Source organism: Chiloscyllium punctatum, chromosome 49 (assembly GCF_047496795.1).
Source record: "Chiloscyllium punctatum isolate Juve2018m chromosome 49, sChiPun1.3, whole genome shotgun sequence".
In the NCBI taxonomy this organism is placed as follows: Eukaryota; Metazoa; Chordata; class Chondrichthyes; order Orectolobiformes; family Hemiscylliidae; genus Chiloscyllium; species Chiloscyllium punctatum.
The window spans coordinates 20,755,125-20,772,554 of record NC_092787.1 but is presented as its reverse complement, the minus strand read 5'-3'; the positions used below and the strand labels follow the sequence as shown (position 1 = coordinate 20,772,554).

At 51.9% G+C, this 17,430-nt stretch overlaps 1 protein-coding gene across 2 annotated transcripts in view; it reads left to right on the top strand.

Moving 5' to 3' along the window:
* cercam (cerebral endothelial cell adhesion molecule) overlaps nt 1–17,430 on the top strand; it is a 118,511-nt gene that overhangs the window by 37,104 nt on the left and 63,977 nt on the right. For both annotated transcript variants that reach the window (XM_072565788.1, XM_072565789.1), the window contains exons 4-6: nt 577–711; nt 3,560–3,764; nt 7,300–7,419. In XM_072565788.1, the coding sequence (XP_072421889.1) occupies nt 577–711; nt 3,560–3,764; nt 7,300–7,419 (460 nt within the window). The remainder of the gene's footprint in view (nt 1–576; nt 712–3,559; nt 3,765–7,299; nt 7,420–17,430) is intronic.

Genomic DNA, 17,430 nt, shown 5'->3' with positions numbered 1-17,430 from the left:
TGTAGGACACATTGGCTGGCCGGGATTTATTCTCTAGCTCCCCTTTAACCAATTGGCTGGCCAGGCCATTTCAGAATCCTGATGAAAGGTTCCAACCTGAAACGTCAATTCCTCTGCTGCTGCCAGACTTGCTGTGCTTTCCCCAGCTCCGCTCTGACCCTCCAGTCCTCACTGTCTCCATGTCAGAGGGCAGTCAAGAGTCAACCACATTGCTGTAGGTCTGGAGTCACACATAGGCCAGACCAGCTGAGGATGGCAGATTCCCTTCCCTGAGGGACATTAGTGAGTTAATGTGGATTTTGCGGTTGGTAATGGTTTCACGGTCATCAGTAGGTTCTTAATTCCACCATCTGCCGGGGCAGGATTTGAACCCAGAGCCCCAGAACATTAGCTGGCTCTCTGGATTAACAATCTAATGATAATATCACTAGGCCTTTGCGTTCCCCAGGCCTACACCTGCGTTTCTCTCGTCACAGATGCTACTGAACACTTTCAGCATTATCTGCTTTCATTTCAGCATCTACAATGCTTGCCTCCATCTTTGGAACCTGAATTCTGTTTTTTTTTAACTTTCAGTACACAGACACAGATAACATCCTCACAAATGATCAGACACTGAAAAATTTGATGGCGGAGAATAAAACTGTCATAGCTCCACTGTTGGTGTCTCAGACTGCGTACTCGAATTTCTGGTGTGGGATCACTCCTCAGGTAAACGGGGTTCTGTTCACAGATCCTTCCCAGTGACAGGGAAATGTTATCCTAACTTGGGTGCCATGGTTTGTCTGGATGGGACAGGAGCTATGGTTTCAATGGCAGGGGATGAGGGGTGGTTGGGGGGGGGTGGGGTTGGGGGTTGGCAGGGTGGGGGAGGGGATGGGGGGGCGGGTGCAGGGAATGGTGTTGAAATTCGTTCGGTGGGATTTTCTCTGCCATTCAGTGCAACTGTAGCAGAGGGTCTTATGAAATCCCCCGGGGAAATGGCACCGTGGGTCTGAGACTCAACACCTGAGGGACTGGGCTTGAAATTAGAATGCCGTGTCTTCCTTTTCTTGGTATGAAGTAGGCCAAGGGCCCAGAGTAATATGGGTCGTGCAAGGGAATGCTCTGCGCTGGAAATGCATTGTCCATCCTTTTGGCAAGGAGTTCTTCATAGGTGCCAGAACATACGTTGCGTGTGTAAAGGCAGAGGCCATCACATGTATATGATCTCCTTTGGTCATTTCGACACTGCCTGCTGCACGTCTGGTCAGCCTGACAAAGCAGCGAAGAACTTGAGAGAGATGGGAAAAGTCAAGCTTAAATTGTGTCGCCACCTTGTGTAGGGGGGACCGGTGAGAATATTGGTCCAGGATGCATTGTATGTTTGTGGCCTGTATTCGTCACGTCCCCCTGCCCTCCTGGTCAGTCCTCGGCTTCTCCAGTGAACCTTGGCCAGGGACTGATTTTGCTGCCCCTTTGAGGGATGCCTCGGAGGGGCTGGGGGGGTTGGGAGCACACAAGCCCGGGTAGTTCAGGCCCGGAGAGCGTGCCCCCACCCCAGGGCCACATGCTGATTCTATCCCAGTCCTAAATCTAGGCCTTGTTGTTTCCAGCTTCCATTCTCGTTCTTCAGGAAGCAGGATTGTCTTTGATTTTTTTATATTGACATTGTGATTCTTCAGCACTTTGTCCCCAGGCTGAGGTAATGGACAGGCAACCGAGCACTTTCTGTTAACAATAGGCCATCCACATCTCCCCCCCATCCACGGAACAATCTGGAACTCTTTGAGGCACTGGAGTGCTTTACCGAGGTTCTGCTGTCATTTGGAGGACATGATGTACCAAAACCAAAATACCAAAAACAGAAAAAGAAACTTAAAACTGTTCATGTCCTTTCTCTTCACTCCCCATCATCCTCCCCACCCTTTATTCCCATCTCCCTTTGCAGCCCTTCCTCTTCCTTCATTTCCCTCCCCATTTCCCCTTCCATTCCAACCTTTTCTTCCCCAGCCTTCCTCCATGTCCCTACCTTTTCCACCCTCCTGCTACCTCATCACATTCCCTCCCCATCCCTCCCTAAACACCCATTCTTCTTGCTCTTTGCTCCCTCTCTCCTCTACTCCACCTTTCTTCCCTTATCCCCACCTTCCCTTCATCCCTACTCTCTATCCCTACCTCCTCCTCCACCATCTCTCCCTCTCTACTCCCCTCCTTTCAATCCCTCTCTCATCCCTCCTCTCCCTCAACCCCACCCTACCCTTCTTCTCCTTCACCCCTTCCTATGCCTCCTCCCCCCACTCCCCATCATTCGCCTACCCCTCCTCCCCATAGCCCTAAGCCTTCACCACCTCTTCCCCCCCATCCTCTCACTCCCAACCCTCAACCACCATCCCTTCATCCCTCTTCCTCCCACCCTTTCACCCCACCCCTCCAAACCTCCTACCCTCAGACCTCTCCCCCCACCTTCTCACCCCCCCTCAGCCTCCACCCCTTCCTCCCCTCACCCACCCCTCAGCTCCCACCCCTTTACCTCCTCCTCCCCTCACCCACCCCTCAGCCTGTACCCCTTCACCCTCTCTTCCCCTCACCCTCTCAACCCACCCCTCCAACCCTCCTACCCTCAGACCTCTCCCCCCCACCCCTTCACCCCAACCCTCAGCCACCACCCTTCACCCCCTCCTCTCCTCACCCCAACCCTCAGCCCCCACCCCTTCACCCCCTCCTCCCCTCACCCCAACCCTCAGCCCCCACCACTTCACTCCCTCCTGCCCTCACCCCAACCCTCAGCCCCCACCCTTCACCCCCTCCTCTCCTCACCCCAACCCTCAGCCCCCACCCCTTCATCCCCTCCTCCCCTCACCCCAACCCTCCGCCCCCACCCCTTCACTCCTCCTCCCCTCAGCCCCCAACCCTTCACCCCCTCCTCCCCTAACTCTCAGCTCCCACCCCTTTACCCCCTCCTCCCCTCACCCACCCCTCAGCCCCCACCCCTTCACCCGTCCTCCCCTCACCCACCCCTCAGCTCCCACCCCTTCACCCCCTCCTCCCCCATCCCATCCCTCGGCCCCCACCCCTTCACCCCCTCCTCCCCTCACCCACCCCTCGGCTCCTACCCCTTCACCCCCTCCTCCCCTCACCCACCCCTCAGCCCCCACCGCTTCACCCCCTCCCCCCTCACCCACCCCTCAGCCCCCAACCCTTCACCCCCTCCTCCCCTCACCCACCCCTCAGCCCCCACCCCTTCACCCCCTCCCCCCTCACCCACCCCTCAGCCCCCAACCCTTCACCCCCTCCTCCCCTCACCCACCCCTCAGCCCCACCCCTTCAGCCCCTCCAACCCTCCGCCCTTCAGTCCTCTCCCCCTACCCTCTTGCCTCCTCCACCATTCCTCTGCCCTCTCCCTTCCTCTGTCCCTCCCTCACCTCCTCTCTCCATATCCCCTACAGAACCCCATCCTCGTCCTCATCCCTCCTGCCTCCATTTTGACAAATCCCAATATGGCGGTCGATGTTAACGGTCTCCCCGGGACTGCGGCCTTGCGCTGACTTCCTGTTTTTTTTTTCTGTTTCTCCTCGAGGGTTATTACCGCAGGACGACCGAGTATTTCCCCACGAGACACCGGCGGCGGTTGGGCTGCTTCCCGGTTCCAATGGTGCACTCGACTGTGCTGGTGGACCTGCAGAAGGAGGCCTCACGGGACCTGGCGTTTTTCCCGCCACACCCAGATTTCTCCTGGTCCTTCGATGACATCATTGTGTTTGCTTTCTCGTGTCGTGCTGCAGGTAGTCAGCGTCGTGTGTGCTCAGAACAGACAACCACCCCCCCCTCCCCCCCCCACCCAAGTCAGTTTAACGTCTGAACTAAAACAAAATACTTCAGAACTATCAGGAACAAAAACAGAACTTGCATGAGAAAAACTCAGCAGGTCTGGCAGCATCTGCAGAGCGAGAGAAAGCAGAATTAAATTCCTGGAGAAACTCTGCAAGTCTGGTAGCATCTATAGAGAGAGAAAGCAGAATTAAATTGCTGGAAAAACTCAAGAGGTCTGGTAGCACCTGCAGAGAGAGAAAGCAGAATTAACTCTACGGGTCTGGTAGCATTTGCGGAGTGAGAAGCAGAATTTAATTGCTGGAAAATTACTACTTAAAACTGTTTATACAGTCCACCTATTAGCAAATGTCCAGTGATCCAACACTCCCTTCCTAAATTACATTGAAGGGACATCTTAACTGGTCTCAGAAGCTGAATAAATCATTATCTCACAGTTTCTTAGAACCTACTCAGTTGTAATGTTGCTACTAGTTCCTCCAAATTGTGTTCAAGTGTGTAAAGGTTAGGATTGGAATGTATCCTTCGCGTTTAGGCTTTCTGGAAGCTGACTTAATGGGGGTTACATTACACTGTGCAGTGGCCAATGTGGGAACATACTGATGCTAGTACGGAGGGGTGGGCAGAAGTAAAGAGAGACACACGCACATACATACACAATTTGAAAATACAAAAAGCACTGCTAAGTTGATTCATGCTTTGGTCACTTTAGACCAAAAGTGAAGACCACATTCAGGGTAATCACGAAATATGTAATGGCCCAAACACTGAGGGTGATAGGAATGTACATGTTATAAAACATGATTAGATTAGATTCCCTACAGTGTGGAAAAAGGCCCTTTGGCCCAACAAGTCCACACTGACCCTCCAAAGGGTAACCCACCCAGACTTACTTCCCACTGACTAATGCACCTAACACGATAGACAATTTAGCATGGCCAATTCACCTGACCTGCATGTCTGGAGGAAACCCACGCAGACACTGGGCAAACGTGCAAACTCCACACAGACAGTCTCCCGAGGGTGGAATCAAACCCAGGTCCCTGGTGATGTGAGGCAACAGTGCTAACCACTGAGCCACTGTGCCGCCCCATTGCTTTACTGTGTGAAAGGGAGGAAAGAAAAATTCCATTTACAACCTAATGACACACAAACTGGGGTGTATGCCTTTAATTAGCTAGAGTGAATAATGATATCAAGTTGGACTTTATCTGCAACACCTCAGTCCCAAGTGTAGATATATATACACATTCTCCACTCCAATTCAAGTCATTCTATAAATGGACAGCACTCGAGAAATTGTTGTTGTTTCTGACTCTGACCTGGCAACCACCTTTCACAGCAAGCAAGCAGGTTTCTACACTAAAATCAAGAGACTTGAAAATCCAAGGGGAATTGAAGGATTTTCTTTTCAGTTTCCCGTGAAAGGGTCATGATACCCCACAGACCAGGGACCCAGGTACAATTCTAGCCTCGGGTGAGTGTGTAGCTTGCACATTCTGCCCGTGTCTGTGTGGGTTTCCTCCGGGTGCTCCAGTTTCCTCCCACAATCCAAAGATGTGCAGGTCCGGTGAATTGGCCATGGGAAATTGCCCGTAGTGTTCAAGGGTAGGTAAGGTTAGGTGTATTAGTCAGGGGTACAGTAATAGAGTAGGGGAATGGATCTGGGTAGAATACCCTTCAGAGGGTCGGTGTGGACTTGTTGGGCCAGATGTTTGTTTCCACACTGTAGGGAGTCTATGAAAGTCTCAGCAGGTCTGGCAGCATCTGTAGAGAGAGAAAGCAGAGTTAATGTTTCAGGTTCAGTAACCCTTCTTTAGAATGCTTCCTTGAGTCGCTGGTAAAGGAACGTTAACTCTGCTTTCTGTCTTTGCTGATGCTGTCAGACCTGCTAAGTTTCTCCAGCAATTTCTGTTTGCGTTTCTGAACTGCTTTCCCTTAAGCATATCCCCACTCACTCTGTAGCTGTTGACATTGTGTTGGTCTATGTCCAGCACACAGGAAAGACCACTGTTCTAAAGTCTTTCCATGAAAGTATAATGACAGGCCATTCCATTATCAGACCCTCTCATTGCCTCAGTGTATGTAAGTAACGTCCTGCATGAGTAAGGAATGCCTTTGGTTTATGCAACAGTAAGAAATGTCAATTATTGGTTTTCTTGATATGCAAAGACTGCTTTAGTAGCTGTGAATGTAAATAATGATTTTCCATTAATAAATTATAATTTTGTAATTAAAAGTAGCTGCAGCACATAGGCTGTTCACCACCACCTTCTCCTGGGGTGACCTGGGACAGCCAACACTCACTGATGCCCAAGGTCTATGTAAACACAATTACACTGACCTTTGTTTCTTCTGCCTACCCCTGCTCCCAGTTTGCTTTTTCCCACCACTATACCCCACTAAGATTGCTCCCCGTCCAATATTCTGCATCCCAATAAAACTTACTCCTTAAACTCGTCACATCTCCATAAATGTCCTCTTCACTTCACTCATTGGTGGCTGTGTTTACTCAGGGGTGATGGTTGACCTGACACTCTTAGCTTCCCTCCTTCACCTTTCCATCTCTCTCTCTCTTTCTATCTCTCTCTCTCTCCCATTCCTTCTCAAAGTATCCTACAGTGCAGAAAGAGGTCGTTGGCCCATTCTGCTTGCATTGCCTTTTCGATAGAGTTGTTCAATTTAGTCCCCACACCAGGGCTTTCTACTCAAAACGTGTTGAAGTAGTCCCCTTCCAGGACATGGCTAATTTCCCTTTGAAGTTTCCCATGGAATCAGATCAGTGTGTTCCGACCTTTAATCGCCACCTTGTGCTCCTTTTAACACTTTGGTCACGTGTTCTGCCATCCCTGACTCGGTGCCAATCCTTTTCAGATAACACTTCTGTGAGACGCTATATAAATGCGACGTGTGGTTGTGGGATCCTGTGGCTCCACTCTCTGAGAATGTAATGGCAGGCTGTTCAGCCCATCCAGCCTGCTCTGCCAGTTTGGTTTCGGCCTGTAGTGCCAGCACTGGCTCTCCAAGTGAGCCTCAGTACCTAGTGCCAGTCTCCTGCTTTTTGCCCCATACCCTTTCATGTAATATTTGGCCCTCTTCTGTGAATCAACTGAACTTGTCTCGACCACGCTTCCAGGTGGCACGTGCCCACCTATTTGGAGAGATGGTGCAAGTGGTGTCCTGGCCTAATGCTTCTGTGATTCTGTGAACTAGGATTGGATCAACAATGCCCACATCCCGCACAAAAACAAAATCAAAATATTTGTATTTGATTTTAAATCCCACCGACAGCACACAGAGAGTTGAACAGTCAGCTGCCGAGCCAAGGGGAATATTAAGGATGGGAATTGGTTTAATGAGAGACCGCAGACTGATGCAGGAGTGGGCTGGAATCTACACGAGGTTATGGGATCAGGCAGCAGGAAGGAGTTGTTTGAGAGGCCCGGTCAAGCGTTGATCGCCTCACTTGTGGCTGTTCTGTTTCCTCAGAGGTTCAGATGTACGTGTGCAACAAAGAGAGATACGGATTCCTCAACGTTCCCGCCAAGCCCGAAAGCACTTTGGAAGATGACCGTCTGAACTTCGTGCACATTATGTTGGATGCCATGAGTAAGCCCAGCCTTGAGTGCGCGGTATTTTCTGACCAGTCAGACAGAGTGGGACAGTTACAGTAGGGAAGAGAAAGATACAAGATCCGTGCATCCACACAGCTAACAGCTTTAAGGCTTCATATCCTGGTGTGGGATGTTGCCCTGTCACTAGTCTGGGCGTTAACGTAGTCAAGAGCACTAGGTTACTCTCATTTTCCTGCAGCAGTAGGGGAGATATGAGCACTTTACCGCAAGTTTTACCTGCGGTTAGTCTCCTCAATGAGAGGTTGGAGGGGTTTCAGTAAGTACATCGGACTGAATGGTCTTTTCTCATTTGATACTTTCTTATACTCCGAAAATAGGGGGAAGATCATAAACAAGTCCAAATAAAACCATTACAACATTTCAAAAAAGGTTTGTATGTTTAAAACCCTCACTGCCTTATCAGTTAGTCCGAAAGTGCAATTTTCATTCAAAAGGGCTCTGCATCTGAATATCTGCACATACAGATATTCTTGAACAATGTGAAAATCTAAACACTAGGAGTTGTTATTTCCTGGCATTCACAAATTGGTCTGTCAAATGTAGAATTAAAATTTTGCCAAGCGATTGAGTTCACAGAGTGCAGATCATGCTTCACAATTTATGAAATGCTAGCTGAAATGTAGTCACTGTTTTGCTGTAGAACACATAGCTAAATGAATGTAGGTTTGCTCGCTGAGCTGGAAGGTTCATTTTCAGACGTTTCGTCGCCATTCTAGGTAACATCTTCAGTGAGCCTCCGGACAAAACACTGCTGATGTTTCCTGCTTTCTATTTATATGTTTGGGTTTCTTTGGGTTGGTGATGTCATTTCCTGTGATGATGTCATTTCCGAGTCTTTTTCTCAGCAGGGTGGTAAATGGGGTCCAAGTCGATGTGTTTATTGATAGAGTTCCGGTTGGAATGCCATGCTTCTTGGAATTCTCGTGTATGTCTCTGTTTGGCTTGTCCTCGGAAGGATGTGTTCTCCCAGTCGAAGTGGTATCCTTCCTTATCTGTATGTAAGGATACTAGTGAGAGAGGGTCATGTCGTTTTGTGGCTAGTTGATGTTCATGTATCCTGGTGGCCAGTTTTCTGCCTGTTTGTCCAATTAAGTGTTTGTTACAGTCTTTGCACGGTATTTTGTAAGTGACATTAGTTTTGCTTGTCTGTGTAGATCTTCTCGAAACTCGCTAACACATAGCTAAACTGTGCAAACTGCAACTTCCCACACACAGCAATCTGATAATGACCAGGTACTTGTTTCTGTTGGTTGAAGGAAACATTTGGACTGGAGTGGAAAGGGATCTTCTGTGGATGCTTGAGAGGACATACAGTGCTTTGGTCCCATGTTCATTCCAAAAGATAGTCCTTGCAATAGAGCTGCACTCCCTCGGTGCTGCTTTCCCTCCATTCTCTGCTCTAGGCACGATGTGAAACTTGAAAGAGTTCAGAAAAGATTTACAAGGATGCTGCCAGGCTTGCTGGGTTTGAGTCACAGGGAGAGGCTGAATATAGACTGGGGCTATTTTCCCTGGAGCATCAGAGGCTGAAGGGTGACCTTACAGAAGTTTATAACATCATGAGGGGCATGGTTAGGGTAAATAGACAAGGTCTTTTCCCCAGATTAGAGGAGTCCAGAACTAGAGGCATAGGTTTAAGGTGAGAGGAGACAGATGTCAAGGGGACCAAAAGGGCAACTTATTCACACATTCACACATTCTCACAGAGGGTAGTGCGTGTATGGAATGAGCTGCCAGAGGAAGTGCTGGAAGCTGGTACAGTTACAACATTTAAAAGGCATCTGGATGGGTATATGAATAGGAAGGGTTGAGAGGAATATGGGCCAAGTGCTGGCAAATGGGACTAGATTAGGGAAGCATATCTGGTCAGCATGGACGAGTTGGATTGTAGGGACTGCTTCCGTGCTGTACAGCTCCATGACTCTATGTTGGTTGACCCCAATGCAGCTCTCACCCAGTGTAGCTATCCCCCGGTGCTGTATGCCCCACCTGGTGCTGCACTCCCCGCCCCCCGCCCACCCCCCCAGTGCTGCACTCGACCCCCTCCCCCCCCCCCCCCGGTGCTGCACTCCCCCAGTGCTGCACTGCACTCGCCCAGTGTAGCTATCCCCCAGTGCTGCACTCCCCCAGTGCTATACTCCCCCAGTGCTGTACTCCCCCAGTCCTGCATTTCCCCAGTGTGGCTATCCCCCGGTGCTGACCCCCCCCCCCCCCCGCCCCGCAGTGCTGCACTCCCCCCAGTGCTGCACTCGCCCAGTGTAGCTATCCCCCAGTGCTGCACTCCCCCCAGTGCTGCACTCCCCCCAGTGCTGCACTCGCCCAGTGTAGCTATCCCCCAGTGCAGCTATCCCCCAGTGCTGAACTCGCCCAGTGTAGCTATCCCCCAGTGCTGCACTCCCCCCAGTGCTGCACTCGCCCAGTGTAGCTATCCCCCAGTGCTGCACTCCCCCCAGTGCTGCACTCCCCCCAGTGCTGCACTCCCCCCCAGTGCTGCACTCGCCCAGTGCTGCACTCGCCCAGTGCTGCACTCGCCCAGTGCTGCACTCCCCCAGTGCTGCTATCCCCCAGTGCTGCACTCCCCCAGTGTAGCTATCCCCCAGTGCAGCTATCCCCCAGTGCTGCACTCGCCCAGTGTAGCTATCCCCCAGTGCTGCACTCCCCTAGTGCTGCACTCCCCCAGTGTAGCTATCCCCTAGTGCTGCACTCCTCCAGTGTAGCTATCCCCCAGTGCTGCACTCCCTTCGTGTAGCTATCCCCCAGTGCTGCACTCCCCCAGTGTAGCTATCCCCCAGTGCTGCACTCCCTTCGTGTAGCTATCCCCCAGTGCTGCACTCCCCCAGTGTAGCTATCCCCCAGTGCTGCACTCCCCCAGTGTAGCTATCCCCCAGTGCTGCACTCCCTTCGTGTAGCTATCCCCCAGTGCTGCACTCCCCCAGTGTAGCTATCCCCCAGTGCTGCACTCCCTTCGTGTAGCTATCACCCAGTGCTAAAGTCGCTCCAGTGCTGCAATCCCCCCCAGTGCTGCTCTCCACCACCCCCCCACTGGTGCTGCACCCCCCCCCCCCCCCCCCCCGCACTGCTACACTCCCTCTCCCCCCACCGGTACAGCTATCCCCCGGTGCTGCACTCCCCCCCGGTGCTGCACTCCCCCCCCCCGGCGCTGCGCTCCCCCCCCGGTTATGCACTCCCCCAGTGTAGCTATTCCAGTGCTGCTCTCCCTCCCTCCTCCCCCCACCGCCGGTGCTACACTCCCCCCCCCCCCCGGTGCTACACTCCTCCCCCCGGTGCTACACTCCCCCCCCCCCCCCCCGCCCCCCGCCCCCGGTGCTACACTCTTCCCTCGGTGCTACACTCCCACCCCCCCCCCCCCCTCCCCGGTGCTACACTCCCCCCCCAGTGCTACACTCCCCCCCCCGGTGCTACACTCCCCCCCCGGTGCTACACTCCCCCCCCCCCCGCCCCCCGCCCCCGGTGCTACACTCCCCCCCCGGTGCTACACTCCCCCCCCGGTGCTACACTCCTCCCCCGGTGCTACACTCCCCCCCCCCCCCCCCCCCCCCCCGGTGCTACACTCCTCCCCCCGGTGCTACACTCCCCCCCCCCCCCCCCTCCCCCCGCCCCCGGTGCTACACTCTTCCCCCGGTGCTACACTCCCCCCCCCCCCCCCCCCCCCTCCCCCCGCCCCCGGTGCTACACTCTTCCCCCGGTGCTACACTCCCCCCCCCCCCCCCCCCCCCCCCCCCGGTGCTACACTCCCCCCACTGGTGCTGCACTCTCCCCCCACTGGTGCTGCACTCTCCCCCCCTGGTGCTGCACTCTCCCCCCCCGGTGCTGCACTCTCCCCCCCCAGTGCTACACTCCCCCCCCCCCCCCCCCCCCCCCCCGGTGCTACACTCCCCCCCCCCCGGTGCTACACTCCCCCCCTGGTGCTATACTCCCCCCCCGGTGCTACACTCCCCCCCCCCCCCCCCCCCCCGGTGCTACACTCCCCCCCCCCCGGTGCTACACTCCCCCCCTGGTGCTATACTCCCCCCCCGGTGCTACACTCCCCCCCTGGTGCTATACTCCCCCCCCGGTGCTACACTCCCCCCCCCGGTGCTACACTCCCCCCCCCGGTGCTGCACTCTCCCCCCCCCCGGTGCTGCACTCTCCCCCCCCCGGTGCTGCACTCTCCCCCCCCGGTGCTGCACTCTCCCCCCCCGGTGCTGCACTCTCCCCCCCCGGTGCTACACTCCCCCCCCTGGTGCTACACTCCCCCCGGTGCTACACTCCTCCCCCGGTGCTACACTCCCCCCCCCCCCCCCCCCCCCCCTCCCCCCGGTGCTACACTCCCCCCCCCGGTGCTACACTCCCCCCCCCCCCCCCCCCCCGGTGCTACACTCCCCCCCCCCGGTGCTACACTCCCCCCCCTGGTGCTACACTCCCCCCCCCCCCGGTGCTACACTCCCCCCCCTGGTGCTACACTCCTCCCCCGGTGCTACACTCCTCCCCCGGTGCTACACTCCTCCCCCGGTGCTACACTCCCCCCGGTGCTACACTCCTCCCCCAGTGCTACCCTCCCCCCCCCACCCCGGTGCTACACTCCCCCCACCCGGTGCTACACTCACCCCGGTGCTACACTCCCCCCCCCCGGTGCTGCACTCCCCCCCCCGGTGCTACACTCCCCCCGGTGCTGCACTCCCCCCCCGGTGCTACACTCCCCCCTGGTGCTACACTCCCCCCTGGTGCTACACTCCCCCCCGGTGCTGCACTCCCCCCGGTGCTACACTACACTGTGTGCACTCCGCCCAGTGCTACACTACCCCCCCGGTGCTACACTCTCCCCGGTGCTACACTCTCCCCGCTGCTACACTCCCCCCCGGTGCTGCACTCCCCCCGGTGCTACACTACCCCCCCCCCCCCCCACCCGGTGCTGCACTCCCCCCGGTGCTACATTACCCCCCACCCCGGTGCTGCACCCCCCCCCAGTGCTCAGTTTATGTTGGATCCTAGCAGTGGTCCCTGAGCCTGGAACCTTATCAGGGTCACCAGTTGAGGCAGGGCTGACAAAGCACAGGTTTAAAACTTCCACTATTCATAGAGCAACTGCAGGAAGACAGGTGAGTGAATGGAAAGTAAGGGGGTGAAGGGGGTGAACATTGGTGCTGATGAGGGGAACATTTTACTCGCGAGGTCTTGGTGACCTTTTGCTCAGGTCAATTTGTCTAAAACCTGTTGGTGGACTAGCTCCAGTTAGCAAGTTGCAGCAGGGAACACATGACCAGTAGAGGATGACTGAAAGAGGCCAACGGCGATGGCCATTCCGAGCTGGTCTTCATTGCTTTCTCTCAGTTCCTTGCTGGAGTTTGAGTGACCAAGACCCCTTGTGTCTCTTCACTATTGCCCTTGGAGACCCAAAGTCTTCAAGCAGTGAATTAAGCTTGGAGAAACAGCCACGTTGACAAACACCAATTTAACAAGGCACCATTTGGATTGTGGACAGAAGCAGATATAAACAAAACAAAAGCCATGAAACTTTATTATCTCAGTGATTATGTGCAATTGGAGACTGGCTGCATTGAATGACACTCAAGAATTTCTTCAGAATTAAATAAAAAATTGCAGGGTCGGGTACTCTTAAATATTACCATGTGTAAATATCAGTTGTCTAGAATTCCCTTGAGTTTTGTAGAAGCTGCTTTCAGTATTAATCTATCTGAACAAACGTTGTATATGTAATTTACAATAATGAGGAGGAATTCCTTCTCTCAGACGAGAATGAATCTGTGGGAACTGTTTACTACAGAAGCCCAGTCATTAAGTCTGTTGAAGGCTGAGGTAGGCAGCTGTTTGATCAGTACAGGAATCCAGGGTTCTGGAGAACAGCCAGGAAAGTGGAGTTGAGGATTATCGGATCACCATCTCATTGGTGGTGCAGACTCAGTGGGCTGAATGTCCTCCTTCTGCTCCTATCCCTTGTGGTCGTATAAAAGAAGAGGGACTGGCCAATGCTTGCTTTCCTTGAGATGTTCTGTATTTCACCGGCACTGGTGACGGTCATTTTGTTGATATATTTCTCCCAAGTGCCATCCTGTGGGAAGTTGCCCCTGATTTTCTGCTCAGTTGTGATCTCCTATTAATGGACAAAATGTTTGCTTCTCCATTGTTTCCTGCCAGTGGCTTTAAAGCCCATTGGTCACAAGTGTAACCCTGAGTGGTTTGTCACGAATCAGGTATCTTACCTTGGTTTGCAATGCTTAGAACGAAGCTGCAAGTTCAGTTCCCCTTTTTAGAGCCCAGGTAGTAATCTGAGTCATCCAGCAGTCATTTCCAAGATGTCTTTGATGTAGAGGAGAGTGACTAGGGTTTCTGGATGTGTTTTGTCTGCTTGTTTGGGTTTGTTGCTCAGAAATCAGCGGACTGTGTTCATTGGGTACCCGTTCTTTTTTGAATACACAATATAGATGACTTTCCTCTGCTCTGCGTAGTTCCTCTGTGCTGCACTGTGTGGTGGCTCGTTGAAGTGATGTTTTGAGACAGCTTCCTTTGTGGGCGTTGGGATGATTGCTTCTGTAGTTCAGTATTTGGCCCGTTTGTGTTGTTTTTCTGTAGATGCTGATTTGAAGCTCCCCATTGGCTGCTTGCTCAACTGTGACATCGAGAAATGGCAGTTGTTTGTTGTTTTCCTCCTCTTTAGTGAATTTGATGCCAGTAAGTGTATTACTGATGGTCTTGAAGGTTTCCTCGAATTTGTTTCGTTTAGTGATAACAAAGGTGTCATCCACGTAGCGGACCCAGATTTTCGGTTGGATGGTTGGCAGAGCTGTTTGTTCGAGTCTCCGCATTACTGCCTCTACTAAGAACCCTGATATCAGAGATCCCATGGTGTTCCATTTGTTGTTGAAGGTGAGGTGGATGGTAAGGCATAAGTCCACTAGCTGGATAATACTGTCCTTGTTGATGAAGTTGGTGGTGTTTGGTGTATGTGTCTTTGGGTCTTCTAATAGTGTAGTCAGTGTTTCCTTGGCCAAGTTGATGTTGATGGATGTGAACAGGGCTGTTACATCAAAGGAGACCATTCTTCCATCCTCTTCTATCTTGGTTTCTTTGATGGTCTTCAGGAATTCTTGGATGGAGTGGATGGAGTGGGGGTGAGTCTTCTACTAAGTGTTTTAGTCTTTGGTGTAGCTCCTTGGCCAGTCTGTAAGTTGGTGTTCCAGGTGGTGAGACTATGGGTCTGAGGGGGGCTCCTGGTTTGTGAATTTTGGGTAATCTGTTGAAGTGTAGTGTGTTGGACCCAGCTGGTTTCATTTTTTGGAAGTCGGTCTTATTTATTTCTCCAGATTTCTGAAGTTTTTTTGTGTTGGGCTGTGATTTGGTTCTCGAGTTGTGGGGTCGGGTCTATCACAACTTGATGATAAGTGTTGGTATTTGTAAGTAGTGCATTTGCTTTTTCAGTATAGTCTCTTTGATTTAAAATGACTGTCAAGCATTCTTTGTCTGCAGGTAGGATAACAATGTTGTTATGTTTTTTTGGTCTTTTTAGTGCTTTCCTTTCCTAGTATTGAGTGTGTTTCCTTCGTTTTTCCTGCTTAATGTCGGTGCAACAACCTGTCTGATAATTGGCTGGGTTTCTTCTGTGAGCTGGTTGTCTTTCAGTGTTGTTTCTAATGCGGCTAAGAAATCTTTCTTGTCCGCTTCCTGGAAGTTGTAATTTAATCCTCTTATGAAGACGGCGTTTTCAGTGTCTGCTGAAGGTCGGTCAGATAAGTTTTTTTTGTCCATGCTTCTGTGTTGTCAGTGTTGCTATTTTGTGAAAGGTTTGTTTAATTATCTCGGCAGGCCTAGTTTTTTCAATTTCTGTGTTTGTCGCTGTCTAATATTTATGGCTTGTTGTAATGTGGCTGTCCATTCATGGTCTGTTGCATTAGTGAGTAAAGATTTTAGGCAAAATATTTTCTGGTTGCATTTAGAGAGGCTGTTGTGGGCATCATTAATCATTTATCGAAGCAATCGGCAGCCATTTTCCTCGACTATTCTTTTGGCAAGTGGGAGGTTTGTACTTAGGACATTTAGGGAGTACCTGTTTTCGGAGGCATCGGTGCAGGAAGTACAGCTGTTCACGGGTGGCGCTCTGTCAGATGGCATTAGTTTTCCATTTCCAGGCCAGATTTAGAGTATCGCACCCATACCTGTTAGTGCGTTTTGACAAGATTTGTAGCTCAGGTTGATACCAACACGTTAGTTGGGTACAGTGTGGTTTGAGAGTAGTATGAACGAGGATACAGTGTGGTTTGAGAGTAGTTTGAGCCAGGATACAGTGTGGTTTGAGAGTAGTTTGAGCCAGGGTACGGTGTGGTTTGAGAGTAGTTTGAGCCAGGGTACAGTGTGGTTTGAGAGTAGTTCGAGCGAGGGTACAGTGTAATTTGAGAGTAGTTTGAGCCAGGGCACAGTGTGGTTTGAGAGTAGTTTGAGCCAGGGTACGGTGTGGTTTGAGAGTAGTTCGAGCGAGGGTACAGTGTAGTTTGAGAGTAGTTTGAGCCAGGGTACAGTGTGGTTTGAGAGTAGTTTGAGCGAGGGTACAGTATAGATTGAGAGTAGTTTGAGCCAGGGTACAGGGTGGTTTGAGAGAGGTTTGAGCCAAGGTACAGGTGGTTTGAGAGTAGTTTGAGCCAGCGTACAGTATAGATTGAGAGTAGTTTGAGCCAAGGTACAGTATAGATTGAGAGTAGTTTGAGCCAAGGTACAGTGTGGTTTGAGAGTAGTTTGAGCCAGGGTACGGTGTGGTTTGAGAGTAGTTTGAGCCCGGGTACAGGGTGGTTTCGGAGAAGATCAAGCGAGGGTACATGGTGGTTTGTGAGGGGTTTGAGCCAGAGTACAGTGCGGTTTGAGAGTAGTTTGAGCCAGGGTACAGGGTGGTTTCAGAGTCGTTTGCGCGAGGGAAGAGTGTAGTTTGTGAGTAGTTTGCGCGAGGGTACAGTGTAGTTTGTGAATAGTTTGAGTGAGGGTACAATATAGTTTGAGAGTAGTTTGAGCCAGGGTACAGTATAGATTGAGAGTAGTTTGAGCCAGGGTACAGTGCGGTTTGAGAGTAGTTTGAGCCCGGGTACAGTGTGGTTTGAGAGTAGTTTGAGCGAGGGTACAGTGTGGTTTGAGAGTAGTTTGAGCGAGGGTACAATGTGGTTTGAGAGTAGTTTGAGCGAGGGTACAGTGTGGTTTGTGAGTAGTTTAAGCCAAGGTACAGTGTGGTTTGTGAGTAGTTTGGACCAGGTTATAGTATAGATTGTGAGTAGTTTGATTGAGGGTACAGTGTGGTTTGTGAGTAGTTTGAGCGAGGGTACAGTGTGGTTTGAGAGTAGTTTGAGCGAGGGTACAGTGTGGTTTGAGAGTAGTTTGATTGAGGGTACAGTGTGGTTTGTGAGTAGTTTGAGCCCGGGTACAGGGTGGTTTCGGATAAGATCAAGCGAGGGTACAGTGTGGTTTGTGAGGGGTTTGAGCCAGAGTACAGGGTGGTTTCAGAGTAGTTTGCACGAGGGAAGAGTGTAGTTTGTGAGTAGTTTGCGCGAGGTTACAGTGTAGTTTGTGAATAGTTTGAGTGAGGGTACAATATAGTTTGAGAGTAGTTTGAGCCAGGGTACAGTATAGATTGAGAGTAGTTTGAGCCAGGGTACAGTATAGATTGAGAGTAGTTTGAGCCAGGGTACAGTGCGGTTTGAGAGTAGTTTGAGCCCGGGTACAGTGTGGTTTGAGAGTAGTTTGAGCGAGGGTACAGTGTGGTTGGAGAGTAGTTTGAGCGAGGGTACAGTGTGGTTGGAGAGTAGTTTGAGCGAGGGTACAGTGTGGTTTGAGAGTAGTTTAAGCGAGGGTACAATGTGGTTTGAGAGTATTTAAGCCAAGGTACAGTGTGGTTTGTGAGTAGTTTGGACCAGGTTATAGTATAGATTGTGAGTAGTTTGATTGAGGGTACAGTGTAGTTTGTGAGTAGCTTGAGCCAGGGTACAGTGTG